Raw genomic sequence first — 22,308 nt, 5'->3', positions numbered from 1 at the left:
TTTGGTGCAAAGTCAATAAACAATTTGGTGAGTTATTTGAAATTTGGGAGACTTGATTGAAAAAGTTGTTGCAAGTGGTTAAAATTAACGTATTTATTTCTGTCACAGGTTGAATAAACCTACAATACTTTGTACTTGAGAAGAATAAAAAATACATAACTATGACGGTATTTTGTCACTGCTTTGTGTCGTTGCGGTCCGTGTCAAACAATCGGTTGTTTTGGAAAATTCGTTATTGATTATTTTAATCGACCTCAAATCAGGCAAAGAATTTCGTAACATCAGAGCTTCTTTGACATCCGATTTGCTTCCTTTCCTCAATTTCTGAAAAAAAAAAACAATTTAAATTTGTCCTCAACTTTGGTTTTAAATGTTTACAATATTAGTGGATTCGTAGTTGGGACAACAATGACTTAATTTACAGCCTTCACCTTGGCATTGCATTAAACAAAGTGAAGTCAAATTTTGCGCACTTTCAGCCTTTGTGTAAAACTCGGGCTGGATGGTCACTTGCGTAATCCCATTATCGATTAAGAATTCCTTAATGTCGTCCATAATGGTGTTGTAACTCTAAAAACACACTGAAATGAAATTCAGTTATTCAGCCGACACTTGAATTGTGTCTGGAATAACTACGCAAACTTTTTATTGCCATTTTAGCTTACCTTCTGATTTTCAAAAATAATGTGAACTGTGGAAATAATTTTGGTCGCTGTAAGCTGCCAAACGTGAAAGTCGTGAACGTTCACAATATCGGGAAAATGACTTATCAAGTCCTTTTTTAAAACGTCTATGTTTATAGAGTCAGGTATCGTTTGCAGGAGAATCAAGCAGCTTTCCTTCACTGAAAACAAATAACTCATTATTAAGATAAAACCTTGGTCTGTGTTGTGTGCGAAGGAAAATTGTTGAACATCAAATCTTAATTGAGGAGAAAGTAACTGTGCGAAGTAACAAATGTACAGACTAAATCAAAAGTAACGCACAAAAAATCCAAGAAGAGGGCGTTTTTATTGTCATAAATACCCACATACTTCATTTTTAATGTAATGACATCATTTTTATTTTTAATGATTTTTGTTTATTGTTTTTTCTTTATTTTTCTAGTGGTATTAAAAAATTGCTTTTTTACGATAAAGGAATAAACAAAAATGTTGTCAATTAAAAGTGAGGTCACGGTACTTTTGGTTCAGTCCGTATTTGTGGTATGTGATGTCCGACCAATTTTATAATCATTCTCGACATGTGTTGTAGCGGTTTATTCATTACTTCTTTTTAAAAGGAGAAATCACGTAATTAGTTGCAATCGATTATCTGCATACATAAATCTAACCGATAAAAATACGATTTTCCTTTAATCTACTCAAATTATGTCACATTTGATTGAAAGAGAAATTCACAATTAAAATGCAAAGAGTGTACAATCCTTTTTACACCATAATGGTGCAACCATTAAGTTACAAATGACAATAGTAATGTGAGGGACGCGAAATGTGAAATGTGCGAGGCATATTTAAATAATGCAAATTTTATTTTTGATCTTCAAAGTCAATCGAAACAGATTTTATCCATGTTGTGCGAATTAATAAATAATTTATTGCCAGTATAACTTGAAAAACATTCCATCAACTACGTCTGATTTGATTTAGTTTTACTTACTGTGGGGATAGCTGAGAAACAGCAAAGAACCTGCAGAAACTAAAGACAAAATAGGATCCACGTATTTAGCGATATGTTTGTCGGTGAAGTAGACTATTAAAGCACAAATAATAACAAAAACACAGCCTGAAACAAACTAATGTGGAATCAAATTTGCACCCTGAAATTCATACCTATGACGTCTCTACACATTTCTAAAAACCCTTGCCTTTGTCTTTTTGGGAGTGGAGGAGTTGGCCTAGTCCTGGACAATCTCCTTCCTCCCTGTTTCACTAAATCAGGTACAACAACTCTGTCTAAAACAACATCGCCACTCTCTGTGACATAGAGAAAACTTCCTTGATGGAATGTGTAGCCGCCAATTAGCAAATAACAAACTCCATTCAACAATAAGCCTGCAGCTCCGATAAATAAAACCGACAAAGGATGATGCATTTCGTCAAGGTGGTCGATGTGAACTAGTGTTTGCAGTGCTTCCACAAATACGGAAAATGACAATGATGCCATGAAAATGCAACAAATCAGCAGCGAAATTACGTCGATTCTCGCCCATCCGAAGGTGTTCTTTAATTTGCTTTCTTGATTGGCCCTCGTTGGCGATTTTTTCGTTTGATTTGGTCTTTTGTCCGAACAACCGGACGGGTTTAGGACTGTTTCGCTTATTGTACTGACGCTAGATGAAAGGTCCTGTGTGCTGCATTCTTTGCGATTGCTATTCTGAAATAAAATAATTTTGGTCCCATCGATTGTTATAAATATTCATAGTCTAATTAAAATACAAATTACTTGTGATTTTTACAACCATATACGAGCTTAATTACATGTCTAGGACCGAAACATAAATTTCAATTTAGTTTCCACGTCGAAGGTGAATGTGAAAATTAAGAAGGTAAAGGACGCTCAATTTATAAGGTGCTTCTGTATGGACTTCGTCCTTGCTTGGGAAAACCTAGTTCGCATTTGACGTCATATGAAAAACAAAAAGAAGTGCATTTATTTTTATTTGCAATTGATAAAGATATGTACGTAATTACAAAAATTTGAAAAGAATATTGAAATGTCAATGCGATAGGCGAAAAAATTGTTTGCTTCGTGTGCGTATAATTAGCATTGGAGTGCCCAGCAATTAGCTTATTTTTCATAGGACTAATTTATAGTCAGTTTTTATGAAAAATGGCGCATTAAAACAAGGCTTATCGTGTTTAAAATATTTAAATTAGCGACTACCTATTTATTTTGTTTACGACTTTATTAAAAAGATTGATACGCACATTTACATAAAAAAATGAATTTATGAATCCTTTCAAATTTCAAATAATATGTGCCTAAGACAGTCAAGGTTGAGGACACTCAATAACGCAACGCTTAATTTATGCTCCGATGTGTTAAGTCAGGAAGAATTTAAACAAACTTACGAATTCAGATCCTGAAAACTGCATTAATTAACATTACACGTACACATTAATTTCAGATGTTGACAATAAATTTTATTAATCACGGGAGGTATAGTATGCTAATTTTGCTGTTCCGTGTAGAAGAAAAAGCCAAAAATGTCAAGTATTTTCCACGTACCTTAATCGTAATAATGCAGCCAGTCAACGCTAAAATATTGCACAGCATGTGGTAGGAGTCCATTAAAAGTGTTAAAGCATGTGTAATGTGACTAAAAATCAATTCGGTTATAAAAAACATCACAGTCAGAATTAAAATAACATAAAGCTGGATGGGCTGCAGACTTCGAAACCATTCCTTCACGGGCATTTTGGCTTTGTAGTCTGCAAAAGAAAGAACAATTAACAAAACAAATTGGTGGTACCCTACCTACGTTTCTTTATCACATAGTACCGATATATTTAAATTTGAAATAAGTCATAAATTTAGGTACATGTGTATGTGGTACATGGTCTGCACAGTAACGAACACGTTTTGTAATACCTATTCACAATTACACAGGAAGTGCGCCAATTGATCATATTAGTTCTTTAATTGAACCTTTTATCGTGCAGTACTTTAGATTAGCTAATAGGAACACATTTTTGAATATTTGCTCACTTTATGAAAGTACCTTTGCCTGCTTTTATAAAATCGTTTGGAACGGTTGTTATATTTTTATCTTTGGTGGCATACCTACGTTGAAGGTAAATTATTATTATTATTATTATTACTATGAATATCGTTTGGATAGTGATATTTTTTACGAGGATATTAGACACCGTGTGTATGAGACTTTAAAACAAAGGAGAGAAAGTTATCTAATAAGTATACTATTATTATTAATTACTATTCTGTTTAGAATAGCCTGCCGGAAAATTATTCTTTAAAGAAATTTCTTCTGTGGAACAATCTTACTACGTTATAAAAACTTACTATTTTTATATTATTTAAGAATGATATAAACTGATAAATACGACATCATCGCCATGTAAACAGGTGAAGTTTCTAATCAGCTACTGCTCTGATTGTTTCGTCATAGGTATTAAGTTTGTAGAGCAGTCTTTAAAATAATCTCATTAAATATTTAATTTAAAACACTCTAAGTTTTATTAATAATAGTTCAAGTCAGCTTACCAAGTAAAAAACCACACTAGTTCACTTCAGACCTGCGACTTTTTGAATGCTTCTAATTGGACGGTAATCAGGGATAACTGATAACTGTCGCTTTAAACGATAAGAAAATCTTTGGTAAACAGTAGAAACTAAATTGGTACTAATCGAGGAGAAGAATGAGTAGATTTGTAAGAATGTCCAGAAGAAATAAAGCATTTTATAATCAAATATTTTCTTTTACAAAACATTGTTTTGGTTAATTAGCAAGCTTTCGAACTAGTGGTTATTAGTAAATGATTCATGCCCTATTTGTTCACATTTGTTTGCTCACTTTGTTGACAAATACGGTAGTAAATCTGTTTGTTGGTAGATTTTTGGAACGATTGTTAAGCCCTGTATCGTCGATAAATTAGAACTTTAATTATTTTCCGTCCACTTGACGGAGAAATCTTAACTGCATCCTATGAAAGATTAAGTATTAATTCAGTTGTTAATTTATTGAATGTATTATTTGATTTACAAAAATTAGAAAGCAATGAGAATTTTAGTGCAGTGGTAATAGTACCAGGATTTGTTTTTATCGATGGTTACAAGAGTTGCATCGAATGTTTTACATTTTGTGCCTTGGCCTCAATAAATTTTTTGCAGATTAACAATTAAAGAATTTCTACGAGATACTTATTGATATAAAACTGGAATATTGCATATAAACGTGCTGTGACTTCGTAATTTTATCCAGAAATCGCTCTAAAAAGACTACTTCTCATTTGATTACTTCACACCATCTTGCTTTAGGTAATTCCCTAAGTAATTGGAGGTTGTTCGGTCTGCAATTTATCGCGGAAATTAATTTTTTATCACACGTTAGGTACGTCCAATAATCTACAGTAATCTATTGCCAGCTCCAGGATTTATTTTGTTGTTTTTGTATTTAAGTATTACTAGTTTGCAAGACTAATAATTAATGAAATTAATAAAGTTTTTGCATTTTCTGTTAAACAACAAAAATTATCAAAAAAAACACTTTGCTATTTTATAACATTTTTATTAGTTTATGAATTACGACGAATTATCGCTTTGCTTTGCACTTGGCCTTGGGGTTTGCAGAAGCAAGTACCAAATAATTAAATTATATTATTATAAAAACACTTGCTGTTACCTTTTTGTTTCGATATGATATGATGTATGTATAAAGTAGTCTTGGCATTTATGTATGGTAATAATAAATCAGATTCTGTAAACAAAGCCCGAGGCAACTACTTTTTTTATAAATATAGTTTTCTTTTTATAAATAGTCCAGATTTCCTGCATAACTATTACACAGATAATTATAAGCGTTGTTGCTTATGAATTTAGATAAGCAGTATTTATTCAGCCACATAATTGCTAGATATTTGACAAATGTTACATTACAGACGTTAGGTAAATATCGTGTTAATACTTTTCTACTTTCATTTAACGAGCTTAGAAAAATATCCTCAATAAAACAGATTCGTGCTCACATAGTCTTTCTCTGACCTCACTACCTATTTTAAAGCACACACAAAAATAATTATACTTGATATAAAATTTGAAATGGGTCAGTTTGGTGTTTTAGCTCGTGGCCAAACTAAATCCCACACAGTGTTGGCTGGTTTAATTATTTTAACACCGCCGTGTTATAACTTATTAACTTCTGAGAAACATAATTATTTTAATTAAATCTAATCGTCTCGACGGAACTGGAAACGATATCTCTTTCATTTAATTACATCAACAGTATCATAAATCGTTTACAAATGCCTGGAATTTATTAGTATTAATCGCGCATCACTTGGCGGATTACCATTTAAAGTGAAAATTATGATGGAAAACGGATAAATAATATGTGTTTCTGTTACACAATGGAATTAGGAAGCGTTACCTTTTCCCTTCATAGCACCTTATGAGGAAGCGTAGAACTATATCATTCTTCGTCGTCCACGAGAAAGTATATAAAAGTTATTATGCAACACAGTAAATTTACCACGAAACCGATCCGATTGTGTTTCAATACCGGTGTAAAAAGTTCGTAACAATTAATTTAAAACTGAGATCCAACATCACTGCAATTTTTTACGTTACATTTTCTTCTTCTTCAATAAAGTGTGTCAAGTAACGTTCCTCGCACAGAAGAGCGCATCACACAACACAGAATTTTTTCAAAACACGTGGGAAATTGGACGGAAAAGTGAAAAGTTCGCTAGCGACACCACGATTTTAATCCGAATGAATGAAATCAGTGAGCATGCTGTTTATTCACCCACTCTTTGAAGGTATGGGAGGTTGTCTCAAACGACTTTCTTATAAAATTAGACTGTCAGGAGGTTCAATCGCTAGCTGCACACTGAACTGTGCACTTCTAGCCTACTTTTGCAAATTGCACAAATAGACATGCAAACAAACAAGTATGAAAAACTATAGGCTTCCTTCCTATCGTACGGATTGTGATAAGGGGTCATACTAAATATCAAAACAATTAATTCTTTATTTTTTATTAATAGGCATAATCAAGAGTAGTGTTTTTCCACAACTTTATAAGCCAATGACTTAATTAATAATTCTAAGGTTGAAAAAACTGAACTATGAGTAGAATTTGAAGTGCTTTTTTAATTTTGAAGTACTGAGCTTGACATTATTAAACGCCTTAGAAATTGCAACATGTTTGTCATTTTCCAATTGATCGATGGTGTTAAATAGTATTGCTTTCAAATAAATTGATTAATTGCTCGTTCACACAATAATTTTTCAATAGTTTCAGCTACAGAAAGAGCAGTGAGATCGATAATTCTCTACTTTACTGATTTATTATCTACCTTTTTCATGCACTAGTGCTGCTTTAGAAATTTTCAAACAATTATAGGGAATTAACCTCTGATTTAATTATCAAAAGCTGTGATAACGCCTTGTCATTCTAACTGAATCATCTCGTATACTAAATCTTGTTCGTGATTCATGTTTTGAACATAAAAACACCAAATTTTGACTACATTTATCATTTATCAGTTAAACTAGGGTCATTGCTAGCAACAAACGCAAAATGAAATTTTCTGCAATAACACTTGCTGTTTTTGTTTTCGTAAGTGTGTCAAGTTTTATTTCTGTTTTTTAACATAAATTTCTTTTAGCTTGAATTTGTTTACACTAAAGAGGTAGATTGCGGCGATAGAGAATTTATTTGTTACGATGAAAAGCGATTTTATCAGTGTGTCCAAGTACGAAAAAATCGACGACTTGTTTTGGGACAGTTACAGAACTGTCCTCAAGGGCTCATCTGCAAACATAACGGAACACTTGAGTGTGAGGAACCAGATCCGTAAATGTAAAAATTTCATGTTCTTGTTATATTCGTACCTAGTTTTAAGAAAGCAATGATTTTTCAATAAATAACATTTTTTATTTGTTGTGATTTATTTCAAGTCTATGTTTTTTAATGTTGATTGTGTGTTATTAAATTCTGAAATGTGTTTAATGTGCTATAGTGTGTGTTGGACAAAGTTTAAATTTTTGAATTCATTAAACAACCTGCATCAAATTATTTAATTAATTGCGATAATACCGAAACGATGGAGTACACGGTTCTGAGCGTCTAAAACACGAAGATGTGTAAAAATTTAACCATTTTTTTTTAATATTTATTACCGAGACCGCTAATTTGTAATTAATACCAACGTCTGCAGAGAATTCTATTCTTAAAGGTTTGACGTTTGTTAAAAAAATTAGGTATATCTTCTGGTTTTCCCTATCCCAAATGTACCAGTCCTGTTCTTTTAGGTAAAGAAAAATGTTATTGCCCTAATAAGAGTACGAAATTATTAATAATTACTCAATGTTTAGTAAAAACGAACTTACACTCGTTTCTAGACTCTCTCCTGAATGTGTAGAGCCAGCAGAAGTAATAGCAGCGCACAGAATTAAAGTCCCAACTCGCCAAATTTTTTTAAAAAATGAACCCTCAAACTAAAACAGTTGTAATTTTCTACCAGTAAAATTATCAATTTGTACTAACTGCAAGGACGAAAAACGCTGTGCTGACCATTAGAAGGCCTCCAAGAACGGCGCATACTAAAATCATTGTGCCGAAAATACCATTTGTTAAAGTATAAAGACTGGAATTTATGAATTAAGTGCAAATAACCGACTTATTAAGTTGATTACTGAGCAATTTCCGTGTGGCGTTTAATACAACGTATCAATCTTTTTCTCACTTCTTTTTGAAAAGGAATACATGTGGTTATGTTTTTTTCGTTTTGCGGTCGTCCCTCATTGATTTTCTTGATATTTTCCAAATAGAAATACATGTGAAATTTGAGTCTCCACATGAAGTAGCTTAGAGTATTGATGGGATAAATCATAAAGTAGGCGGTAAAAATGTAAGTTGAACGAATTGCCCACGAAATTACCGACTGCCATTTCGGAAAATGTTCTTCAACGAAAATGAAAATGAAGAATATTTCTTTATCATCGTCGTCAGGCAATATGTGAAAATAACCAGACACTAAAGCCAAAGCGAAATTTGTTATAATGACGATTGAAACAATCATTGATGGTGTTTTAATTTTTTTATATAATTTTTCATCGAAGGTTTGAGTCATGTTTTCAAGTTCCCACTTGTCGAACTGGGCAGTGGTGTAATTGTCTATATTTTCTGAAAACCATGAAACGATTATAACAAACAGTAGCTGAAATTTAACGCTTTTACTCAGTTTTAGTAATTTTGAAATAACTTACAAAATACGTGCCGAAATATACAGGCGCATATTTTACAAAAAACCTGATTTCAAATATTTTCAGAAAGTAATAGGTTTGTATTATTTGGACTACGAAGTACTGAAAGAAAATAAGATTTTTTAGGAATTTTACTGGTCTTTTTTTAATCAGATCTACACAGAGAAAGTGCGTTAATTTTATACCTACAAATAAGTTTATAGTTTGGTCTTTTACCTATGTTTTTTTTAATATGGCAATATTTCTTACCCAGATGTTCATTTTCGAATGACATTTTGACTAATACTGATTTATGAGAACGATGAGAATCTTTTTATATTGATGTCCTGAATCAAATAGGGTACAGCAGAGCAATTGAATTTGTGATTGTTTGCGAATTATTAAAATTGCAAACTCTATTTACAAGCTTTCCCGCAATTACTCTATTTTAGATCGATAGTAATGTGAACGTATGTGCTATTAAGAAAATGAAGGAAAAGCGAAATAATCTAGCTTTTTAATGAAGAAGACATCATTTTTACATTATTAAAAAAATTATCCATTACAGAGGATATTTAGACATTAGCAAATGTATATTAATTAAAAAACGCCCGAATTTTTTAAGAATTAAATTACATAGTAGTACGATATATGGAGAGAAATTTTAGTTTTTTGTTAGAATAAGAAGTATCTTTGGAATAATAATAAATAATAAAATGAATAAACTTTGAGACGCCTGGAGTTAGATAACCAATGATACAGCATGTCATGCTGGTAGTCGATGTAAAACTTTTTGAGGTTAAGCTAAACCGGCAAAAAAGATTTATGTTGTCAAACTATTTCTAATTTTGGTTAAGCAAATTTAAATCATTGCTAATTTCCCGTCTCCCATTTCAATAAAACACGATGTCAAAGAGAGCAAGCAACTCAAGAAGTTCATCAACAAAGAAGCCCCGCTTGGATGAATTAGACGATGATTGGGGCGATGATTTAGACGATGATATTATTGATGATTGCCTCAAACGGGCAACTCAAGTGTGTAAATCAGTTAGCAAATTAATTATGTTTTTGAAAATTTTATTTGCTTGGACTGCTTCGCAGGAACACGATGTCACTCTGTTGACTTCATACAGCGTTTTTAAAAATCCTGAGAATATGTTTACGTCCACACAACAAAATACCGCGGACCCGTGTACTTTAGAAGAAAGAATAAAGCAATTACAGGAGAAGTTTGCAGAGAAAGAAGGAGAAATTTCAATTTTGAGGAGCAATTTACAACAAGTGAGAGCGTCCACACAAGTAGATCAAGAAAGGAAGCAGAAGGAGTGGAGAGATAAGTTTTGCGGACTGGAAAAGGAAAATAAATCCATTAAAAGTGAATTAGAGTTTAAGGTAAGTTTATAATGCTCAATTTTTTAAACTGCGATTTGGCGGGAAATTAAATACAATTAATTGGTTTTATTTTAAGTGGCGCTAATGTGTTGTAGAATCTCGAAGTTGCAAATCTTAAACAACAAATAGCAGAACTTTCGAAATTGATTAATAAAGAGCAAAGCTTTACAGAAAAATCTAAGACAACTGTTGCAAGTCCTAAAAAAAATGTAAAGGAAACGTCCAGTGAAAATTCCAAAATTCATATAAATACAGTTGAATGCAAGTGGCGCCCAAAATTTCTTGCTTTATTTGATTGATTTTTTTTAGTTTACCCATTAAAAAGTTTCACTTTTTCATTTTTACAAAAGCGTCCAAAAGTGGAAAACAGTACCAGTCTGAATAAAAAATTAAAAGACTACGACTTGTGTTCCATTTATGTCGAGTTATTAGCTTTAGTCAACCTTTCACACAATGAATTAGATTCCGAAGTAGGTGCAAACTACGTGAACAAGGTAATTTCAAAAATATTGAGTCGGCTAAATGTAGTTTTTACTACATATTCCAAAAACTAATAATCGCACAGAAAGCACAGCGTTAGCTATTCAATACTTTATTTCTTTATCTATACAAGAGAATTTTTTCAGAATTTTTAAACCCTTCCGTGTAATTAAATAATTCTGTCTGATTATTAGTTTTTTAAGTATAGAAATATACTTTCAGCGGAATATTTAGTAAAACTTTTTCAGGTTGTAGAATTTTCCTTTCAGCAATTAAAAAATTTTCATATATGTATGAACCAAAATGAAGGAAGTCATTTACAGGATGTGTCAGAATTGGATGAACTCTATTTGCAGACTAGCAGGTTAATTTAAAAGAAAATAGAAAATTTTCATTTAACTGTTTGATTCAGCTTAAATATGTTGAACGAATCGGCCGAAAAATGCGGCGAAATAATTAAATTTCTGGCAGAGGTGGTACCATTTAGTACCCATTTAACGAGATATTTGCAATCAGATCCATCTCCAAATTCAAAAATTAACATAAGTGGAAAATTTGCAGATATTCCAGCATCTCAATATTTGCTGTTGCTCTTGGAGCTCATTTCTACGATCGGAAATAATGTAAATAAGACACTTGCCGTAGTTATTTTGTTGTATTTTTATTTGCAGAAGACCGAAAAAACGTTCACAATTTTTTTAAGTGCGGCGGTACGGCTGTTGTGTCGACTTGGCTGTGACGACAGATGTTGCTTGTAGTTATTGTGTGTATTTATTTTTGCCAAATTATTTTTCGGTATTTTACAGGTCAATTTTTTATGACACAATTACCCAAAAGCTACTTTCTTTGAACCCTGATGTTGAGATCATCGTTGATATTACTTTATTTCTTAAGATTGTAACAAGAAACTCAAATTTTGTTGTTTCGCTGTGTTCTAAGTCCAGTGGGGAAGAAAAATTAACTGAAAGTATGTTTTTTGCATGCTTTTACTGTTTGTTTTTACACATTTATTTAGGCGTTTGTAGGTTTCATACATTTATGGTTCTGTTAGAAAATAACTTACAGGAAATAAGAGACAAAAAAATGCTTCCACTTGTGGTTTCAAATGTTGTTGGGTTCATTTATAATATTTTTAGAGCCGACAATTCGTTGTTATATCAGGAGACAAAAACGTATTTAATGTCTCGTTTGATTTCGTTTAACTGTTATATTTCAGCTGCCAGTGTTTATCACAATTGTATAAGTTAGGCATTGGGATTATTTATAAAAGTTTGAAAATAAATCGGAGGAATCCCGCTGAAACGAAATCAATTTGTAAAAAAAGTATGAGGATATTAAGCTTGATAAGTTTCAACTTTTACGAATTGACGCAAAAATATGTTAAAGAGTTCGCTCAATTCAAAGAAATCCTGACTATATTAAGTGAAACTTGTGACCAAGAAGACATTGCGAATCGTAAGCTGTTTTACACCTCCAACAATTTTTTAATACAATTATTGTAGTTAAAAATTTGGAAAAGCTGAGTTTAGCTGAAGAGCTTCCAGAAGTGAATGTTGAAAAATTCCTAGACGTCGAATTATAAAATACTTGTTTAAATAAAATTCATTTTCTAACTCGTTTTTATTAATAAATCAATAATAATATCGAGCAGGATATCCGTATGGAGTCCGATACGGGTTGGAATAATATCCACTGTTTGGGTAATAAGGTGTGCCGTAAAAATTTCCACGTGTGGAAACTTGCGGTGCTTGTGGTTGATAAACGGGCACTGGAATAAACTGTATTTTGGGTACTTGTTTATCTTTTTTCTGGTCGTCTTTTTTATCATTTGGTGGAGGTACCGGTTCGGTTTCATTGTTTTTCGCTTCATCTTCAACTACGGCACTAAAACCATTCCGACCATCGGTGGTGTAATGAACAATTCGTTTATTACCATTTGGGTCAATTATAGAGTACGTTCCTTTAATAACATTTCCTTGATCTTTTACATCTTCGGGTGGCGGAGACTGAGGTTTAGAGTTGACGAAAGTCAGAATAGAAAAAAATATTAAAGGTCCGATCTAAAATATTCATCAAATAAAATAAACAAGTAAACGAAACTTACATGTCTCATTGCTGCCGTGTGAACTGTTGGTGCTTGGAGAAAAGAGGATTTATATAGGAGTAACAAATTACAGATTATTATGATTTAATTATAGGGAGGCAGTGGTAAGTTTAACCATGAGATAATAATCAAATTGGTTTCCAATAAACAAAAATTAAAACATTCTTTTATATTGATGCAATTGTTTAGAAAAATGTGACCTTTAAAATTAAAGGAAATATTAATGTAATGTGTACAAAATAACTGATTAGTGATTACAGAGAAAATCATAATTATAAAATTTGAATTATTTTTTTAAATTTTAATTTCGACCCTTGAGCTTCTTTGAAATAAAACTATAATACAATAGGTAGAGTTCTTGATGAGAACCCTTTATACGTTTATCTGAAGTACAGTGGTAATTTCGGTCCTTTGTTCCTTTACTTTCGCTTTTGTAGGCAACCCACTATACACCTTGTGGGCTTAGAATTGTTATTTGTTATAAATATTATTTATATTATAAAGGCGTATTAACGTGTGTTAAGTTTACCACGTAATAAAACATAAAGTACAACTTTTCTATAAAAGCATTTTGCAAAATTTTTATTAATTATTTTTACTATTTTTTTCCTTTCCTGTAATAACTGATTCACCCTTCGTGGGCCATTCTGAATACTGTAATGAATTTTTAAAGATAAAGTTTGCAAAATCGGGAAATTTTAAAGAATCTTTGAAAATTCATTAAAGTCTCAAGGGGTGTTTGTCCGAACATGATTTTTTTACAGTCGAAGGCCCTATTGAAGGTCTTAATATCCTGCAAAAATTTAGAAAATTGCAGAATATAAAGTGGGTGAAAATAATAAAGTTTTCAAATTGGAGAAACTTTATTAAAATTAAAAAAAATCGTTAAGGTCCCAAGGGGTGTTTGTCCGAACATGATTTTTTTACAGTCGAAAGCCCTATGGAAGGGCTTAATGTCTTGCAAAAATAAAGAAAATTGCAGAATATAAAGGGGGTTAAAAAAAATCAGTTTGCATTGTTTAAATATGAGAGTAAAAATACAGAAATGAAATTCAGTTAAGTTTTAATTTGTAATAAAACACATTAGAATGGTCAGGAGATGTTCTACAAATGTTATATGCAAGTCAGCGTAGCAGATTATTGATGTTTTTATAATGATTTACGATTATTTTGATAATTTTCCTGGCGTGAACTTGGCTGTAGAAAATGCGCTCCATGCGCGCAGTGGTTGTCTGGTCGACTGTAATTTTCATGGTGCCAGGCTCCATATTTTTCACTGACATATGGTGTCAAACAGGCAAATAACCTCCAAATTAAGTGTCAAAAGTGCCAAGACTGTTCAAGTTTTTCCAGTAAGCTAAAAGCCGACAATATTCCCCACGTTTGATTTACAATTCTGGAGTTGAATTTATCATCGAAACGCAATGGAAAAGTCGGACGTTTCATTAAATTCCTTCACTTGCATTACGTGTCACGTGGCTTTTAAAAATGCGGAGCTCCAACGAGAGCATTACAAAAGCGACTGGCACCGCTACAACCTAAAACGCAAGGTGTCCGAACTACCGCCAGTCTCCGCCGAAGATTTCCAACGCAAAGTGTTCATGCAACGAAGTGTTGAAGAGGAGAAGAAGCAAGATAAAAGTGTGCATTGCCAGATCTGTAGGAAGCTGTTCGGGAATCAAAACGCATACGACAACCACTTGAACTCGAAAAAGCACAAAGAGAATGAAAAGGATTACGTGGAAGTTGATTCAAAACCCGCGAAAGAGTCAGATTCAGACATTGAAGAGGTTGACTCAGACGAATGGGACGAAGAGTCCGAAAACCCACTTGACAACAACGACTGCATCTTCTGCCTCCACCACAGCAAGAATTTCCTGAAGAACTTGGAGCACATGACTGTGGCGCACTCATTCTTCATTCCGGACGTAGAATATTGCACTGATGTCTACGGCTTGTTGCAATATCTCGGCGAGAAAATCTCAAACGGTTGGTTAAATAATTTGTGTTATTGTTTTAACCCTTGCTTTAGGTTTCATGTGTTTGTGGTGCAATGAAAAAGGCCGGACGTTTTATTCAGCGGACGCAGCTCGAAAACATATGCTTGACAAGGGCCACTGCAGAATGCTTCACGAAGGAGTGGCTCTAGCCGAATATGCAGATTTTTACGACTATTCAACGTCGTATCCAGACGCTGAAAGCCATACAAATCCGGACGAAGAAGTGGCTATTCCAGAGTTAGATAGTACAGAATACCAGTTAGTGCTACCATCTGGAGTTTCAATAGGCCATAGAAGTCTCATGCGATATTATAAACAAAATATTGGACACAACTCTGCGATAGTTTCCAAACCTTCAAAGCTGCACAAAGTCTTGTCCTGTTACCGAGCGTTAGGCTGGACTGAGACGCAACAAGAAGCAGCGGCAAAGAAAGCAAGGGATATTCACTATTTGAAGCGAATGCAAGCCAAGTTTAACCTTTCGTTGGGGATTAAAGGTAACAAACTGCAAAAACATGTGAGACCACAAGTCAACTTTTAATTGTGTATGGTATCGTACAAAATAAAGAACACATAAAAAACTTTATTTGGAGATAAGATACATTCCTTTTAATTACTTACACTCTATTTTAAATAATTGTCTGTGTTAATATCACTATGTAATAACATTATTGATAAACCTCCTCGTTTATAAAAGCTTTAATCTTAATTACACTCATTGGAGCACTATTCCAAACAGATACAATTTTGACTCCTACCTTAAATCCTTATCGCTGTATAGCCAATAAATAAACTTAAGAGATGATGTTTTCTCGCTCAGTCTTTGTAAGTAGTCACTATGAAATCATTTCGTTCCATGTGCTGTTATTACTTGAATCGCTACTAGATAAAGACACTGAAAACGTGACTCGTTTAGTAACTGCTACTTTTAAAGTGAATCCCCACCTGTTGGTTTAGGCACCTTATCTTTTGGTCCCCATACCCTAACTGTACAGTCGTCAGAAACTGAAACAAGCATTTGTGGATAAACAGGATTCCAGGCAACACAGTTTACTGTTCTTGTATGGCCAGTTAAAACAGCAATGGGTTGCTCGTTTCGAATATGCCAGATGTAGACCTGTGGAATGAATTAATAATTTGAACAAAACCCTGGTGGCTTTCACCTGATTGTCTTCACTCCCACTGGCGATAAAGTCCTGGTTAGCTCCTCCAAAAGTTGAATGTATTGTAAAATGACCCTGAGTAACTCCTTGGTATCGTCTAACTAAGCATTTATCGTTTAAGTCCCATAGATGAACACCTTGTGTGGCAACGTTTAAAAGCGCAAGTTTGTCGTTTTTGTCAACGGTGAACGACATGATAGCGTGATCTTCTTGCAATCTAAACGAAACGAATTGAATCATTGGTCAAAATTGATGGGGATTTACATTTGATGGTCTGAAAGCTCCTCAAAGATGTAGCCCCTGATCCGGTGATGTGTATCCGACGCAATGACCGTTTTCCCGTCTTTCCGACACCACAAACCGTTCACACGGACTCCCTCCCACGAATCTATGACAGTACCTTCCATATCACACTGATAAAAATGACCTCTAATCCCACCCACCTTCAATAGCGTTATTTATTTGAGGCAACAACTGATTTTGTTCACTTACCACAAATTTTGTACCGTCTTTATGCCATGCACAGCACGCCAAAGCATCTTCGGGAGATTGCGAGACTTTGAGGAATTTTTCAGTTTCGATATTCCACAACCAAACCTCGGGACTTTCCTCCGGACCGCACGCAATTAAATGAACCGAATCGGGACTCCACGATATGTACGAAGCTCCTAAATCAAGCATTAAATTTCAGTCGCTTGAACCCATTTTTTACCGTAATTGTGTCCTTCGAGGATTTTTTTCAGGGAGAGCGTGCAAGTCTCCGGGTGGACGTCCCAAATAATCACATTGGTATCTTTGGATCCGGTCGCCAGCTTCGTCCCATCGGGCGAAAACTGGCAGAACCAGACCTCATCACAGTGATCGTTTAAGATCTAAAAGCAAAAATACCAACTGCTTAACATTTAAATAAAATTTTACAAAATAAACATCAGTATTATAAGCTATAACAATCAATCAAAACAGGTTTGAATTGTTTTATAGTGAAGGCTCTTTTAACGGACATCTCTCTACAACGGACAATTAAAGGTCATCGGTGTCCGTTGTTGGGAGGTTTAAACTTGAAGATACATTTTAGGTGATTAATTTCGTATTTTTTGTTAAAAGAAGACTCGATATAAAATAGTTTCACTTACTTGTATAGTATGAGTAGGAAACGTGTCTCTGGCACAGCAGTGGTCAACTAAGAGCGAGGCGTTGTCCAGGGTGATCTGCTGTGCCGTGTTATGATGGCTACAATGTAAAGTTTGTAACTCAAGCGCTTGATTGAGCAAAGTATGTAGTCGGCTAGGCGGTAACATAACACTCGGGGGCAGATAGGTTTGGAGTTTGTCCATCAAAATTGTTCGGGACTTTAAACCCTTCCCATCCCTAAATCGACAAATGAGTTTACCCCAAAACACAAGCAACCGTTTTACCAATTAGTACGTTCGTGCAATTCTTGCGTATTTGAACACATCATGTAGCTTGAGAGTTGATGCACTCTTGAAGTATTGTGTTGTAGAGGTGTTAATTCATTTCGCAACACGTGGAGAGCATCCAAAACTCTCCCGTCTTCTAAATATTCCAGATATTTCTGTTCGAGTAATAAAAACTTCATTTCCTAAAAATATGGATGCTAAGTTTTGGGAACATCGGTCGGTATTTATACCAATAAGCTATTGGAAGATGCAATTAAATTCTGTAATTCTTGCAGATCGTGATCTGCCTTTGTCCAGTCACCGTCCATTACGTGGTGGCGAAATTTGGCAGCTGCGGGGTGGTCCAAACGGCACCCGGATTCGGCCATTAAAGAGTCGGCCGTTCGTCTGCGAAAAATCATGTTTTTTACAAAATTATATTAACGAAACAAGTAAACAATTTTTAGTTGTTTTCAAAAAACTTATTTAACCGAACAATAATCAACTAATTATAACCCAAGAATACAAAAATTAACCGTTGTAGGTAGACAAATTTTGTAAGTAAATTAAATAAATATTTTTACTGATTAACGGATAGGGGATTTGAGGTAAAATTTCAAAGAGTTTTAATAAACGAAATGAATGTCTGTTGTTCACCGTCTTACAAAAAATTTTTTTCCATTTTCTAAACTTATGAATTAATTTTGTTGTTTGATTTATTGGTCGGGAACGAATAATTTTTGCTTGATAAGAGAATAGCCATCTAAATTACATTATTTATAACGTAAGAACAGGTGAATACAATTCGCCGCAAAATTAAGGAATATTAACTAAACTTTAATATTTTTTGAGAAGTATATTTGAATGTTTGAATATTTTGTTAGGCACTAACACAAAATAGGTTTTTTAAGAACCTATTCACTCATACTCAGTCTAGTTTTTTGTTGTCCCTGTCGCAATATTTGCAAAGTTTGGTCGAGCGTTATCAGTAAATATCAATAAATAAATAAAATAAATGGTTCGCGAATGGAAATTATGGCTTCATCTCTAATCTTAAGACAGTCAATGAACTTCTGCAAAGAACTGCAAGTTTCGTGCTGTCCGTTTTAAATGACACACTGAAAAATCGTTCACTAATTTTTTCCATATCTTTGACGACGATTATTGGCATAAAAACAGAACCTGAGCTCATCCGTAAAAAAACACGTGCTTCCAATGGAATTCGAGCAAATTCTAGCTGAGCTCTTCTGTCAGCTACCGTTAAAACAGGGCCATTGTTAGAATGATATGGTTTTAGTCCAGTCTTACATGACCTTCCCTTTAGGGTATCTAAGCTAATTATGGTACCTGTAGCATGGTGAAGGTTATTTAAAAAAAAATTTAAAAACTTTTTTAGAGTAATGAGTAATGAAAGTCCCTCTTCTGCATTTGCTGCTTTGTGTTTACTTTGCAAGTATTTCGTGTTTATGTGAAAAATTAAAAAAATAAAATTGACAACTGTTTGAGTTTTTTAATTTAATTTTTTCTAATTTTTAATTTTAGTGGGTAAACAAAAAAAAACGATAATAATAATAAAAATAAATATATTTTCTTTGAAAATAAGTAAGTATTAATAAGTGTATTTCGCCTATTACAACAAAAAAAGTTTGGGGCCGCACTCAGTTTAAGTACTTATGCCGTATTTTTTTCCTACAAAGTTCCTCTATTATCTCATTGTGAAAACGTATCATATTTATTTCCGTAAAAAAAATCCAAGAGTTTACCAAATTTCAAATCGCCCGCGTTCAGTGTCAATGAAGGTCATCGACAAACCAACCAATGAAACGTCGTTCACTTGACGTTATGCATTATGGGAGTTGAAAAACTTGAGCGTCCGTTAGTTCGTGTGGGTTATAGAAAGTGTTTTTCGTGTATTTAGTGTCAAAACGACTGAAATTGTTCTTTTTTTTTTTAAAGTGTGATATCACAGACTCGCCATAATTTCCAGAAATGGTGATAACTGGTTTTCAAAACTTCACGTTGGACGTTAAGGTTAGTTATTGCTATTTTAATTAAATTTAGTTTAAATAAGTCACTGTTTCAAACGAATACGAAATATACAGTAAAAGCCAGCTCCAAAAAATGCAGTAAAGCCGATTTTTCACGTTAACTTGGATATTTGTTTTTAAGGTCTTTTAAAAATCTTGACAGATATAATACAAGACCACTGTATTACACTCAAAATTAAATAAAAATCCAACACACTACAACATTTTTATTCGTTTCTTGGATCAATTCTTGGAAATTTCGTGCTGCATACACTATTTTTTCTACGACCTGACCTGTCATCCCATTGGCCACAAGTTGCCTCTTGGTTGTCATACTGCATTCTAATTTGTCACAAATGAAAGATCTGTATCTTAATAACCAACATTAAGTTTCGGTAACAAACAGTACAAAAAACACTGACACTGCAACCTTAAAACGGTTTATATTGATTTTGTCGCAAAATGATAACCTTTTTTGCTTACTTTTACCATTACAATTACCCACCAATGTCTGATGAGCTGATCAATAATAATGGATGGAAATATCATACATTAAAATTGTCGATTTGTCTGTGAATGCTTTAAAGAAGTTGCTGGAAAAACAAAGCGTTACAAGAGAGAAAACCTTTGTCATTTGATTGTTGGAATCAAATTTAGCGCCTCTTCAAAGTCAAATGGAGGAATTACGGTTGTTTCTTTATTCTAATTGGGAAATTGCGTTAATCTCGCCTTTGTCACCTCGAATAAACACATGGGGGCAACAAAACGTGATAACTAAACAAATATTTTCCAGGATTTAGTATATTTTCGCGTTAAAAATAAGAATGAGTCGACATAATTTGGTTTCTGCTTACTAAAAATAAATACGTGGTGAAGCAAGAATCCCGATATTTCGGTAATAAAGTGTGGGGCATTGCAGTACTCACGTTAGCCCTTCATTTTTGAGGTATTGGCCGATGAGCCTGACAATGTCCTGACTAGTCTGTGTCAATTGCACGGCGGGCCCATTGGAAGTGTCCTCGTGTCCATTCTCCGAAGCCCCGTTGCTGGACGAGGGGGCCCCATTTTGCACGCATCCGTTGCTGGCCGCTTGCATTATGGTGGTGTCAATCGCAATACTATTGTCTCTTCGGGTTTTTTTACGAGGCGGCTGTCCACCGTCGTCCCCGGATGAATCACTATTAGAGGCCAGACTTATTTTTGCACTTTTCCTCCTCACTTTCCACGATCACGTTTACTTTAGACGCGATTAACATTAATTAAAACGGGCTCTTTGTTTTCACAGATCCATTTATTACGTCACACTGGTAATCACGCAGATTTCGATTGTTGACCATGGAGATGTTGTTTTCAACCACTCTTCATTCTTTGAGTGGAAAATCACGTGAATTTTTTGAGGAAATTGACAATCCTAGAAACTGCACCACCCCACAACAAACATCAGCTGAATTACAGCTGAACCAACGCTCACCAACTGTTTGTTCAATGGACAAATGGTTCAAATTCCAACAACCCAGAAAACAGCTGGTGGCTTGACCTCAACAGTCCATATAATAAACGCTGGGAGTTGATATTCCACTAACAACAACAAACGGGCTGAACAGCTGAAATGTCAGACGGTACACATCCGCTGAGGTGCTCTTTATTTACCAATCCTCCACTAAATACACGTTATATCCTCATCTTTGTTCCACATTAACATTTGATTTGAAAATATTGCCACGTGAAGAAGAACCAAAGGAAATTTGACGACCAGAAAGAGACAACAACAACCACCCGAACTTACCGTTACCAACCTTAAAACACCGTTGTTCAAGCAATAAAATAACCAACCACAAGTGTGAATTCCTGGTTGCATAACCAGCGAACTAGGTCAATTACCTTTGTTCCAAAAATAGCTTTCCAAGTTTGCAAAAACATTTTTTCTACAATTTTCAACTTGGAAACATCGTTATTGATTCCCAGTTTAGTTATTGTTTCGTTCTCAGTGAAGAGAAAAGAAACAAAAATGTTTTTTGTTGATGAGCCGTTTTAACAATATTTTCAGAATTTATTTAGTATGATTTGTGCTTCTTGCTCGTTCCAATTTTTTAACAAAACCAAGTCTACCCGTTTTTTATATAATATAACTAGCGCAGCAGTCAGTAGGATTTGTAGAATCTAAACTACATGAAGTTTTATTTAATTTGATCTTTCTGTAAATTTTTAGGAATTTTTTTTCAAAACAAAATATCAAAAAATAAATGCGAAAACGACCATTTCATGCGAATGTAAAACGGCCGAACAAACCAAAGATGACGTAGTTTTTGTCCTTTTTTCTTTTTTCCGTGAATTTACGCAAATTTTCTCGGAAAAAATCTGTTTTATAGCATTTAAAAAGCAAAAATAATAATTACGTTCGGCATTTTCATAACAATTTTGCAAAAAAAATTGAAATTGTTTGCCCTATGGGGGAGATACCCCGCAAAATTAGTGATTTTTTAGTTTAAAATTAGATAATAACTGGCGTATTAAAGGGATTTTTTAACCAGTTTTAACAAAATTTTGCAAAAAAAAGTTACTTTCCTATTCATGAAGTCAGTCTAAACCAGTATATAACTAGTCAGTTTCCTTCCAATATGGTTATTTCTGACGAAATTTTAGAAAATAAATAGGTGTCTTACCTAAAAACAAGCCAATCTAAAGAAAAAAGCTAAATATTCTTCAATCATTCCTGTGATTTTTAACCCACCCGATTATGAGTACATAATAAGTGTAACAATTTCAAGGTTTGTTGGATCAAAATTTTGCAAAAAATGTTAGCACACAAACATT

At 33.7% G+C, this 22,308-nt stretch overlaps 4 protein-coding genes, 3 long non-coding RNA genes and 1 other non-coding gene across 12 annotated transcripts; 3 read left to right on the top strand and 5 right to left on the bottom strand.

Annotated features, from left to right (window-relative positions):
* Window positions 1-78: 78 nt before the first annotated feature.
* On the bottom strand, window positions 79-6,442 carry ZnT77C (Zinc transporter 77C). Of its 3 annotated transcripts, none has more exons than XM_968533.4 (7): window positions 6,110-6,442; window positions 3,232-3,434; window positions 1,833-2,376; window positions 1,660-1,785; window positions 666-844; window positions 379-570; window positions 79-324 (listed from the first exon to the last, which is right to left on the bottom strand). In XM_968533.4, exons 1-7 carry the CDS (start codon window positions 6,120-6,122, stop codon window positions 160-162), a joined length of 1,422 nt encoding a protein of 473 aa, XP_973626.3. In that variant the 5' UTR covers window positions 6,123-6,442; the 3' UTR covers window positions 79-159. The 3 variants fall into 3 exon arrangements, with proteins under 3 accessions (XP_973626.3, XP_008192604.1, XP_015834617.1); XM_008194382.3 differs by lacking the exon at window positions 6,110-6,442 and adding an exon at window positions 4,228-4,379; XM_015979131.2 differs by lacking the exon at window positions 6,110-6,442 and adding an exon at window positions 3,485-3,621.
* A 211-nt stretch (window positions 6,443-6,653) lies between these two features.
* On the top strand, window positions 6,654-7,625 carry LOC107397765 (uncharacterized). Its single transcript, XR_001574794.2, has 2 exons — window positions 6,654-7,303; window positions 7,353-7,625. It is a non-coding gene; the product is annotated as an uncharacterized LOC107397765 (long non-coding RNA).
* Window positions 7,626-7,673: 48 nt separating this feature from the next.
* On the bottom strand, window positions 7,674-8,216 carry LOC107397738 (uncharacterized). The gene is made up of 3 exons (XR_001574770.2): window positions 8,077-8,216; window positions 7,867-8,019; window positions 7,674-7,813 (listed from the first exon to the last, which is right to left on the bottom strand). It is a non-coding gene; the product is annotated as an uncharacterized LOC107397738 (long non-coding RNA).
* A 25-nt stretch (window positions 8,217-8,241) lies between these two features.
* LOC135267091 (uncharacterized) lies at window positions 8,242-9,605 on the bottom strand. The gene is made up of 3 exons (XR_010335362.1): window positions 8,956-9,605; window positions 8,383-8,906; window positions 8,242-8,333 (listed from the first exon to the last, which is right to left on the bottom strand). It is a non-coding gene; the product is annotated as an uncharacterized LOC135267091 (long non-coding RNA).
* Window positions 9,606-9,690: 85 nt separating this feature from the next.
* Window positions 9,691-12,416, top strand: LOC103312810 (uncharacterized). Of its 3 annotated transcripts, none has more exons than XM_008194379.3 (11): window positions 9,691-9,966; window positions 10,033-10,323; window positions 10,419-10,584; window positions 10,633-10,817; window positions 11,052-11,167; window positions 11,216-11,426; window positions 11,475-11,557; window positions 11,610-11,770; window positions 11,819-11,975; window positions 12,020-12,258; window positions 12,306-12,416. In XM_008194379.3, the coding sequence occupies exons 1-11, from the start codon at window positions 9,838-9,840 to the stop codon at window positions 12,383-12,385; spliced, it is 1,818 nt and encodes a 605-aa protein (XP_008192601.1). In that variant the 5' UTR covers window positions 9,691-9,837; the 3' UTR covers window positions 12,386-12,416. The 3 variants fall into 3 exon arrangements, with proteins under 3 accessions (XP_008192601.1, XP_064214870.1, XP_008192600.1); XM_064358800.1 differs by having other exon boundaries at window positions 9,691-9,978; window positions 11,073-11,167; XM_008194378.3 differs by having other exon boundaries at window positions 9,691-9,978.
* Window positions 12,405-13,318, bottom strand: LOC103312811 (uncharacterized). Its single transcript, XR_010335361.1, has 2 exons — window positions 12,908-13,318; window positions 12,405-12,863 (listed from the first exon to the last, which is right to left on the bottom strand). It is a non-coding gene; the product is annotated as an uncharacterized LOC103312811 (transcript).
* Window positions 13,319-14,119: 801 nt separating this feature from the next.
* Window positions 14,120-15,493, top strand: LOC662331 (uncharacterized protein). Its single transcript, XM_968432.5, has 2 exons — window positions 14,120-14,896; window positions 14,940-15,493. Exons 1-2 carry the CDS (start codon window positions 14,332-14,334, stop codon window positions 15,446-15,448), a joined length of 1,074 nt encoding a protein of 357 aa, XP_973525.1. The 5' UTR covers window positions 14,120-14,331; the 3' UTR covers window positions 15,449-15,493.
* LOC662293 (uncharacterized protein) lies at window positions 15,476-21,222 on the bottom strand. The gene is made up of 10 exons (XM_064358801.1): window positions 20,421-21,222; window positions 17,719-17,875; window positions 17,486-17,670; window positions 17,204-17,438; window positions 16,783-16,942; window positions 16,563-16,738; window positions 16,335-16,513; window positions 16,071-16,287; window positions 15,853-16,024; window positions 15,476-15,802 (listed from the first exon to the last, which is right to left on the bottom strand). The coding sequence occupies exons 1-10, from the start codon at window positions 20,588-20,590 to the stop codon at window positions 15,744-15,746; spliced, it is 1,710 nt and encodes a 569-aa protein (XP_064214871.1). The 5' UTR covers window positions 20,591-21,222; the 3' UTR covers window positions 15,476-15,743.
* Between the last annotated feature and the right edge of the window lie 1,086 nt (window positions 21,223-22,308).

The sequence above is a fragment of the Tribolium castaneum genome, chromosome 9 (assembly GCF_031307605.1).
Source record: "Tribolium castaneum strain GA2 chromosome 9, icTriCast1.1, whole genome shotgun sequence".
Classification (NCBI taxonomy): domain Eukaryota; kingdom Metazoa; phylum Arthropoda; class Insecta; order Coleoptera; family Tenebrionidae; genus Tribolium; species Tribolium castaneum.
This window is presented reverse-complemented; position numbering and strand designations above follow the sequence as displayed.